The sequence below is a fragment of the Monodelphis domestica genome, chromosome 2 (genome assembly GCF_027887165.1).
Source record: "Monodelphis domestica isolate mMonDom1 chromosome 2, mMonDom1.pri, whole genome shotgun sequence".
NCBI lineage: Eukaryota > Metazoa > Chordata > Mammalia > Didelphimorphia > Didelphidae > Monodelphis > Monodelphis domestica.
In genome coordinates, this window is record NC_077228.1 from 521,982,041 (window position 1) to 521,992,549 (window position 10,509).

At 45.6% G+C, this 10,509-nt stretch overlaps 1 protein-coding gene across 1 annotated transcript; it reads left to right on the forward strand.

Annotated features, from left to right (window-relative positions):
- The first annotated feature begins 3,148 nt into the window (after window positions 1-3,148).
- LOC100029656 (protein ABHD11-like) lies at window positions 3,149-10,197 on the forward strand. The gene is made up of 6 exons (XM_007486016.3): window positions 3,149-3,805; window positions 6,799-6,934; window positions 7,739-7,912; window positions 8,301-8,462; window positions 8,763-8,944; window positions 9,806-10,197. The coding sequence occupies exons 1-6, from the start codon at window positions 3,714-3,716 to the stop codon at window positions 9,936-9,938; spliced, it is 879 nt and encodes a 292-aa protein (XP_007486078.2). The 5' UTR covers window positions 3,149-3,713; the 3' UTR covers window positions 9,939-10,197.
- Window positions 10,198-10,509: the final 312 nt, after the last annotated feature.

Below are 10,509 nucleotides of genomic sequence, written 5' to 3' on the forward strand. Positions count from 1 at the left end.
GTTAATGCCAAGCAGCTAGGTGGCACCAGAGTACTAGGCCTGGTGTCAGGAAGACTCATTTGCATGAGTTCAAATCTGACCTCTGTAAACCTCAAAATTTCTCAGACTTATGAATGTTAGGGGTTTCCCCCATTGGGGAATCTTCTACTTTAAAAAATTCCGTAGCAGATGGTGAGAACTCTACTTGAGTGTGGGGGCTCCTAGCTATGGGAGTGTCCCTGCTCCACCCTACTTAAGACTGCTTTAGGACAGAAAACTGTTTGCTAAACAATGAAAGTACTTTGATCCATGCTTTTGGAAGGGACAGGAAGTTCTTTGAGTCATGACTGTTTTAGAATTGATACAATGGGATACTAAGTACCTATAAAGGTGGGGCAACTTGTAAACTACTTAAACCTAAAAGGGTGATAACTTATTCAGAGGTTTTTTCTTAATGAAATTTGTCGACACAGCAGCATTTTTTCCTGACTTACTAAAGAGATTAAAACTACTCAGCTGTGAATTCAAAATGGGTGGTCCTTTAGAAACATCTACAGTGATTGGTAGATGTAAGGACTTAGGGGAGGTGACAGAGGAAATTTTTGCCCTTAAAAATAAGAGCTTGGATCTCATTCAGGGATCTCAATTTCTGATTCTCATTCTGGAGGATCTCATTCTGAGAGACTCATTTCCTTGAGGACTGATGCTTGAGGGCTCTTTCCTTGGAGATAGATCTCTATGAGGAGAAGTGCTCTTGGAGGAAATCTCATTCTGAAGGAGAGCTCCTTGAGGAGCTCCTCTGAGGGGCTCTGTCCCTCTGCAGTAGGAGCTCTGGAGGCTCTTGAGAGAGGCCTTTTGAAACAATCTCTGGCTGGAAGACTCTTTGAGGAAGGATGCTGGCCTGGTGTCACTAGTATCCTTGTTTAGTCAGACTTTGTGGTGAGTGTTAAAAAACTGACTGATTTCTCTTTTAAGACTCAGGTCTAGGCCATATTGGCTTGAGGCCCTTCAAACTTATTCCTTTCTTACTCTCTCTCTCTTTCTTTGATTACTCATTGTATTGTTAATAAAAATCTCTATAAAACCCAATTGACTTGGGTATTTGAATAATTGGGAATATTTCCCTGGCGACCACCTTATATTTGATTTAAAAACCAAGACACTGTAGTGAAACATATTTCTGCAGTCAAATTTACTCACCCTCTCTTATATCTATCACAATTTATATCTTCCACCATTTTAACTCACTACAGTTTAAGATCTCAACCATTTTAAATTTCACACCTCTGACACATATGAGCTGTGTGTCCCTTGGCAAGTCAATTAACCTTTTTTGCCTCAGTTTCCTCATCTGTCAAAATGGTTAGAGAAAGAAATGGCAAACCACTCCATTATCTGTGCTAAGAAAACCCCAAAAAGAGTCACAAGGCCACCACTTCACCGCAATGACTAAACAACAACAGTTAATGCCATTGGCTTATTCCTTATGCCCTGAAGATGTTTGGGTAATGAGCTGAGTAAGAGAAAAGTAAGAAAGAAGAATTTTCGGTTATTGCAAGTATTTCTTGTGTTCACACTTTGACCAACTAGAAGAATCCTTAAAGGGAGTGGTCAAAGGTATTGAATAGTTTCAGGAAAATTTCTCCAGGGGTGTGCCAAGTTAGGAAACTATTTTTCTGTTTGGTGAAGCAAACCATTAACTGAACTCTTAGCTAACCTCTGGACCCTTGTTCAGCCTTAACTGTGAAATATTCTTTGCATGAGGGTCCTGGAAATTATGACTTTGGATGACTTTTATTAAGAGAAGATATGTCTGGGGGCTCAGTGGATTGCAAGCCAGGCCTAGAGATGGGAGGCCCTATGTTCAAATGTGGCCTCAGACACTCCCTAGCTGTTCAAACCTGGGCAAGTCACTTCACCCCCATTGCCCAGTTCTTACCACTCTTCTGCCTTGGAATTAATACACAGTATTGATTCTAAGATGGAAGATAAAGGTTTAAAATAAAAAGAGGAAAGGTCCAAGGACATGAGGAGGGTATCAATTTGGACAACTCTTCTTCTTTTTTTAAGCCCTTTGGTTCCAAGGTAGAAGAGCTAGCAATAAGGGCTAGGCAATGAGGGTCAAGTGACTTGCCCAGGGTCACACAGCTAGGAAGTGTCTGGAGTCAATTTTTGACCCAAAACCTCCTAATTCCAGACCTGGCACTCTATCCACTGTGTTACCCACCTGTTCCAAAAGTTCTCTTTCTAAGCAGAAAAAATAACTTAGAATAATTTTCATTCAGCACATTGTTCCTGGGAAAAATTCAGAGAGTGGCATTTACCACTACCATGACATAATGGCAGGGCTGGTGCCCCACACTCCCACCCCCCAAGACCCCATACCACACATACAGCATGCACTCAACTAATTGGGTTTATCCCAGAAGCCCAGGCAGCCTTGTTTCTGCTTCTGTATTTCTTTTTGTCACTCTGACTGATGGGGGTTCAACCAAGAACCTAAGGAGACCAGAGTGAGGTGGTAAAGTGAAGCTTTATTGGAGGAAAGGAAAGGCAAGGGGGAGAGGTCTGATCTTAGGAGAAGTGGCTGTGGAGATCCCTGGGGTGGGGAAAGTGTCAAAGGGGAGCTGGGGGAAGATCAGCACCAGTAACCCTGGATGCTGAGTCTCCACCTGAATGAGCATGTTAACCTCTTATAGCGTAGTTGCCAAGGATGAGGTAACCTGGATTGACTCTATTGTGTAAAACTTAAATTATATCTCTAATAATTAAAATATTATATTTTATGAGGTTTATTAAGGATCATTAGACATCAAAGAATAAAGAAGATACAAAATAAAAACCACGTGCACATGGCTGATTAGCCCATTTAAAATCCCCACACTTAGCTTATCACTATACTTGCTACATCATTGCAAAGAAGAGAGTGTGGGAGGCCTTACTGCCAGTTAAATACCAATTGTGATCTCGCCAACTTGGAGACTCAGGAGAGATTATAGGGAAGAGAGAGAGAGAGAGAGAGAGAGAGAGAGAGAGAGAGAGAGAGAGAGAGAGAGAAGAAGAAGAAGGAAGGAAGGAAGGAAGGAAGGAAGGAAGGAAGGAAGGAAGGAAGGAAGGAAGGAAGGAAGGAAGGAAGGAAGGAAGGAAGGAAGGAAGGAAGGAAGGGAAGGAAGGAAGGAAGGAAGGAAGGAAGGAAGGAAGGAAGGAAGGAAGGAAGGAAGGAAGGAAGGAAGGAAGGAAGGAAGGAAGGAAGGAAGGAAGGAAAGAAGGAAGGAAGGAAGGAAGGAAGGAAGGAAGGAAGGAAGGAAGGAAGGAAGGAAACCAAAGTGCTTTGATTGAATTATAGTCAGTAGATAGTCAGAAGAGGTAAAATTAAAGATGATTAATTAGCAATATCAAAAAGAAAACTATGTCCCAACATGACTTGAATTATACAAGTAGTGCTAAGTGACTGGATTCTATTCTAATCATTCTATGATTCTTGTTCAACATTCCCTTTTCTGTGTGGAAATAAACTTGCAGTTCCATACCTGACACATGTTCTACACTAGGTACCCTCCTGTAACCATTGCTTGGTATCCAAGTGCCATCTCCCCACCATTACCTGGGGTTTGGAAGGGACACTTCATCAAAGAGAATTTACCACTGAGCAGCAATTGCTGCTGCCTTGGGTGTGAGACTTTAGACTTTAAGGGGAGAGACAACTTTTGTTCTCACTCTTTCATGCTTCTTTTATGTTTGCCTTGGAATCAATCTCTCTTGGACTTTCTATGGGGAGCTTCCTCTCTTCAGCAGCTCTTGTCAACCTGATCAAGTGGTCAACTAGGTGAGCCTGAGGCTAGAACTCAAAGCTTTCACTGCCTCCTCTGCTTTGAGTTTCTCTCCTTGAGCACAGGTGACTAAGCAGGACTTCTTGGACAAAGTGAAGTCAGTTTAACCTGGAGAAGACTAGGGGAGACATGAAATTTCTGTTCAAATATTCTGCTATTAGAAGTAGCTGGGCAGCATAGTGGGTAGAGCACTGTATCTGGAATCAATAACACTCATCTTCCTGAGTTAAATCCAGTCTCATACACTTATTAGCTCTATGATCTATAAGTCACTTAACCTTCTTTGTCTCTGTTTTCTTATCTGTAAAATGAGTTTGAGAAGGAAATGGAAAACCACTCCAGTATCTCTGCTGAGAAAACCCCAAAGGGGATCCTGGAAAACCTGACACAACTGAAAATGACTGAACAACAAATTATGCTATTAAGGAGAAGGGATTAGATTTCCTCTCTTTGGCTCTAGAGGGCAGAATAATAGATGCAAAAAAGTTGCAAAAACGTTCATTTACATTTGTTATTAAGAAAAATGTACTCATAGTTAGATCTGAGCTTCTTGGAAGGGTGTTGGGACCCCTCCCTTCAGGTCTTCTAGCAGAAGCTGGATATCCACTTGTCCAATATATACTTTGTATTGATTCCAAGATGGAAAGTAAGAGTTTAAAAAGAAGAAGAATCAATAGTATGTATTGGTTCCAAGGCAGAAGAATAGTAAAGAGGTTAGGCAATGGGAGTTAAGTGACTTGTCCAAGGTCACACAGCTAAGAAGTGTCTGAGATCAAATCTGAATTCATATCCTCCTATCTCCAGGCTTGGCCCTCTATTTACTGAACCACTTAGCTGCCCTTATGGATTCCTTTTGTCATGAAAGAAGTAAATAGTTGCTTGCTTTATACCTGATCAACTTGGGACTCTGAGTACCTTTCCAGAAGGTACCTTGATGATTCCTTTTGAGGAAATTCTAGCTATGAGACACACCCATGTTTGTAATTTTTAGCTTTGGAACTTTAGGGTTGGGACACAAGAGTCTGAGATAAGAAAAAAAAAAAGCCTGACCCCTCTTTTTAGCAGTCAGGCCCTTCATGATTGAGCCAGGTCCAGGAGTGTCCCTTGTTGGAAGAGAGGACTCCTGGGACAACCTTGACAGCCTGGGTCTTCTGCATTTCTGTCTTTTGCTTCTAATAAACTCCTCCATCTCTAAATATGTCCTTCCTCTCCTCCCCCAAAGAATCATTCCAAAAAGAACAAAGAAAGGAGGGGGAAAGCACTCGGTAACCCAAACACCAACACATCACCTGAGTCTGAAAGTACATGTGATGTTCCATACCCATAGTCCCTCTCCTCTAATCTGGAGGCAGAGAACAACCTCCTCCCCCCATTTTCCGGGGGGGGGGGGGAATGAAGCCCAAAGCTTGCCCTGGGTCAGGCAGATAGTCACAGAGCAGAGTTCTTTCCACTCCACCACCTTATGTCCTAGATGATTTCAAAAGCCCTTCCCATTTCTACCATTCTCTGATCCCACAGAAGGCAGAAGGCAAGGGTCTGTAGAAAGGATGTCAGCCAAGCCCATCAGGCTCCAGAACCTGGGGCAATGTGTTTCAGTGCAGAGACCTGTAGATTAAGACGTTGAATAACTTGGAAGGAGTGTGGAAAGGAAACAAGAACAAGTTCTGAACTTTCTGCCACTGTGTTGGAACAAGCAACAGTGGAAATATTAAAGATAGAGGAAAGTGTCAAGACTGACATTTGGTGGGGGAAGGGGCAACTGGGAGTGGCAGTGAGTCTTGTGACTTGAGCACTTCCTGATGGTGCGGCAAGTGGGAGGAACTTGGCTTTTGTTCCTAGTCTGTGGATTGAGGTATCTCTACTTGCTTCAGCCCCAAGAGACAGGCCTGACCAGCTCTGAAGGTCAGAACTGTTCTTGTTGCTTGCTGTCTACTGCTAAGGTTCTGAAATTAACACTTTCCTCTCTCTTTAATATTCCCACTGTTGCATGTTCCAACACAGTGGCAGAAAGTTCAGAACTTGTTCTTGTTTCCTTTCCACAGGAGGAAGGAGGCATGAGGAGGGAGAGGATAAAAGCAGACCCGAATAGAAGGGTGGGACATTCCTTGGCCAAGGCTTTAGCAGGGAGAAGTTGTGGAGCACAAGGTATGGGAATACACAGAGGTGGTTAGCATGTGGAAATGGGCTTGAAACTGGAGAGGTTCCTTCATGGTGTCCTCACTCCCCTGGGCATCACCCACACAAGGTGTCAGACCATCCCTGACCACTTGCAGGAGCAGCAGGACTAGGTTATTCCAGAGCAAGAAGGGCCACCACTCTGCTTTTTCTGGACCCTGAACTCTTCGGCTCTGCTAGTTTTTTCCTGCCCCCTATGCTCTCCCCTTCCTGGAACCCACTGCCATGTCCCCTCTTTCTTCTCTTTGCCTATCTTGCCTGACTCCACCCCTCCCTTCTCCCTGTGGTTCTCACTCACTTCCTTTCTCTTTATCCACTCATCTTTATTCTCTCTTGTCCTTGCCCAATTTTCTTTCTCCAGACCCTTCTCTCCCTCCCTTCTCCCCTCATTACCTCCCACCCCTTTTCTTCCTATAGTCTTCCTATATTCTTTCAATTCTCCTCTCTCTCCCCTTTTCTCTTCCTTATCTTCCCTTTGTCAGTGCTCCTTTTTTTCTCTTCCTCTCTTCCTTCATATACCCTTCCAGCTCTCCTCTTCTCTCCCTTCTCTTGTTTTTGTTCCCTCAAACCTTGCCTCCTTCCTTTTCCCCTCCTTCTGGCCTGCCCAGACTCCCTCCTTCCTCCCTAGTTTCTCCTAGACATCCACTTGTCCCTAGGCTGCCTCTCCCCAGTCCCCTCTTCTGAAAGACTATGAGCTTCTCTATCAGAGATATTTATTTGCCCAGGAGACCCTGCACTCTCCTTCATTGTCTCCTGATATTGTCTCCTCCCTCCCTTCTGCTCCTCTGCTCTCCTCTCTCCTCTCCCTGTCCAGACCAGTACCACTCTCCTACCGGCTGCTGGATGGTCAGGACACCCTCCCACCTGTTGTTTTCCTGCATGGGTTGTTAAGCAACAAAAACATCTTCCAGTACGAGGCTGAAACCCTGGCACAGAAGACGGGCAGAAAGGTAAATGTTCCCAAATGATGGATGATGCCCTGGGAGAGAGAACAGTCTTTGAGGAGGGACAAAATCAGAGGAAAGAGAAGAGACTGAAATAAAAGGTTCCATCAAGGTGTTCAGATCTTCACCCAGAGGGCAAGATTTGAGGGACTCCAGGAAGCATATGAGCTTTCACCAGATGTAGTGGTTCCTTCTCACTGGAGACTTTCAGGCAAAGGCTAGGTAATCATTGGTGGGCATTTCCGGTCAGCAATGGGTTGGGCCAGATGACTTCCGGAGTCCCTCCAGCCTGGGGGTTGGGTGAAGATCTCCTGCCCCCAAGTAGCTTCGCTCCTGACACCAGGACTTCTGCTCCTCTTGGCCTTGTCACAGGGTCCAGTAGAACCTTAAATGATGGAGAAGCCAGATGTTCTAGCTGTCCCTTCCATATCTTTATGGTTAGGGAAGTCATCAGTTGCTTCCTTTCCTAGCCTGGGAAAGTGAAAAGCAGTGGAAGAAGGATGAAAGTCAAGGAAAGAGGGAAGCAGTAACTCAAGAAGGATCAGCACCCGGAAGTCATGAGTGGGGGAGAGGGGAGAAGGGACAGAAGAGGTTTCTTTCTGATGCTCTTGTCCGACTATGGTCCTACCTTCCTAATTCCTCCTATTGTCAGGGACTCTTCAGTAATCCCCAGCTTCCCCCACCGCGTGAGAGTCCTCAGAACGCCTCCACCTGCTGCCTCTGGCTCAGCCCTTTCCCCACCCACCCCCGGGTGGAGAGGAGAGGGGAAGGAACCCAGGAGAGTGATAACCCCAAGTCTCTGCCCCACAGGTACTGACAGTGGATGCTCGGAACCATGGAGAGAGCCCTCACAACCCTGACTGCAGCTATGAGGCCATGAGCGCCGACCTGCAGGATCTCCTGCCAAAGCTGGGACTCACCCCTTGCGTCGTCATCGGGCACAGCATGGGAGGCAAGACAGCCATGGTGCTGGCACTCCAGAAGGTAGTGAGCCTGTCCCGCTAGGGCGCAAGGGACAAAGGACACCCACAGCCACCTGCAGCCTATAATCCCATCAGCAGCACCAAAGAGGTGCCCTCTCAGTGGGCTCCTTAATGGAATTGTGGGGGGAGTAAGCCTGAATCCTGGGGCTGGAAACAGAGCCCTGGGTCCTGGGGAAACGTCGGGAGGTTCACTTCGCCCAGTGCACCACTCTGAATCCCAGTGGACGGAAGAGAAGTGAGCTTTCCCTCATAAATGAAGGAACCTCTCCATGCTTAACCCGGAGCGGAGCGGCATCAGGACCACTTAGAAGCCCACCCCTCCCCTTTGGGACCATGGGGGGGGGGGGGCGTGGCAGTTCACCGTGTGACAGACAGGCTTTCTCCTCTAGCCAGAGCTGGTGGAACGCCTGGTCACGGTGGATATCAGCCCCTGGGACAGCCCAGACATCTTTCAAATCATTTCAGCTATGAAGCGGATGAACATCCCTGGAAATCTTTCCCGCTCCGAAGCCTTTCAAGTAGCTGAGGAGCAACTGAAGCCATTCATCAGGGTGATTCGTCAAGCCTCTAGTCACACCTCGGGGCTCTGGGAGGGGAGGGGAATGTAGGCCAGAAAGGGGAAATGGGGGAGGGGCAGCTTGAGGAGCGCCGAGAGGACCTCGTCCATAAGCTCCTCAGTCTTCTACTTGACACTAATGCTTGCCGGCATGAAGGGAGAGGGGGATAGAAAGGAGTGCCAGCACGGTTTGGCTAGGACCACAGAGGGATACTGCAAGGCTTGGCCTGGGAAGAGTTTAAGGAGAAGATGGACGTCGGGACGGGCGTGCCAGCTAAGCCTTTGTGTCCTCCAGAGTTCAACTGTTCGGCGGTACATGTTCAACAGTCTGCTGCACGTCAACGGGCAGTATTTATGGACAGCCAATGGTGAAGTCCTGTATCAGCAAAAGCACAAGCTTCTGGGCTTTCCTCAGATCCAAGGAGTCTATCCGGGTCCCTCCCTCTTCCTCAGATCTACCAATTCCAAATTTGTCCAGTAAGACAGGGCCAGAGGGTGGGGGGACACAGCCTCCCAGACCTCTTGAGCCCCAGTTGGGATCTTCATCACCAAGAACAATGGGTGCTCCGGTTATGCTTGGGTTCAGGAGAGGAGGGTGCCTTCAGCATCAAAACATTAGCATGTGATCCTTGTAACCAAGGAATAATCTTCTAAATTGACTAAATTAACTAATTCAAACACTGCAAAATAAAAAAATAAAGCATTAAAAAAACCATTAGCATGCATTATCTCACCTAGATTTCTCTAGGATTCTCAATACCTTTCTGTCTCATTAATCTGCTTTTGCTCTCATCATCTCCCCTGCTCAACTTCTACCCTTGTGGCTCTGCATGTCTCTCTTTTCTTTTCTCTTCTCTATCTCTGTCTCTGTCTTTGTCTCTCTATCTCTCTCTGCACCACTCTCTCTGTACCCTCCTCTCTCCCTTTCTGCCCTTTCTTTTGCCTCTTATCCTAAAGCCCCCTCTGTCTTCCTCCTTTTCCCCTTCTCTACCACTCTCTTCTCTCTCTCTTCACTTCTTTCATTCTCTCCCTTTCTCTCTCTGTCTCCCTCCCTCCCTCTCTATCTCTCTCTGTCTCTGTCTCTCTCCCTCTTTCTCTCCATCTCTGTCTCTGCCTTTCTCTCTCTCTTTAAACCCTTATCTTCCATCTTAGAATCAATACTTTAGATTGGTTCCAAGGCAGAAGAGGGATAAGGTTTAGGCAAGGAGGGGTAAGTGACTTGTCCAGAGTCACACAGCTAGGAAATGTCTGAGGCCAGAAGTGAACCTAGTACCTCTAGGACTGATTCTCAATCCTCTGAGCCACCCTGTTGCTTCCTCTCTCTTTTTCTCTTGACAGACCAAGTCACTACCCCAAGATCAAGCTCTTATTCCCTGGAGCCCAGATCCAGTCCATTGACAATGCTGGCCACATCATTCATATCAAAAAGCCTCAGGAGTTCATGAAGAGTATTCTAAGTTTCCTGTCCTAGGAGATGTTCCCTCTCCTTCCTCCACCCTCCCACCTTCACTGTTTTCCAACTTTCAAACACTCAAAGAGCCCTGGGTACTTCTTGGAATCTTTCTTTAAAAAATAATATTTATATAATTCAAAACTGGACAAACACCAATCAATAAGAACATTTCTATACACAAAGAATAAGAGAAAAGAGTTGGAGAAATTGTGAATCTCTGTTATGGACAGCTTTGATTTGTAAAAGTCATATAATAAATTCAACATGTTAATTTCAACATTGTCTCATACGTCTTCACCTCCCTACAAACTTCCTTCTGTTCACTTCTATGAAACTTTTTTATTTTTCAGTTACAAATAGAAACTATTTTTGACAATTGTTTTTTGGCATTTTAGAATTCAAGTTTTCTCCCTCCCTTTCTTCCTCCTCCCCTCTTCTCATCAAGGGAATAGAGTGAAAGATGGCCCACTTTGATCTGTGCTCAGACTCCAACAGTTCCTCCTTCAGCTGTGGAAAGTATTTTCATCATGAGTCCCTAGTGGTCATCTTGGAAACTTGCTTGGTTGATAATGGTTTAGTCCTTCACAGT

Excerpts from the sequence above, each read along its gene's own strand:
- LOC100029656 (XM_007486016.3), top strand. The coding sequence starts at position 3,714 with ATGTTTGCCTTGGAATCAATCTCTCTTGGACTTTCTATGGGGAGCTTC. Across the intron at positions 6,935-7,738 it reads CACAGAAGACGGGCAGAAAG|GTACTGACAGTGGATGCTCG; the intron begins GTAAATGTTCCC and ends TCTGCCCCACAG. Across the intron at positions 7,913-8,300 it reads TGGTGCTGGCACTCCAGAAG|CCAGAGCTGGTGGAACGCCT; the intron begins GTAGTGAGCCTG and ends TTTCTCCTCTAG.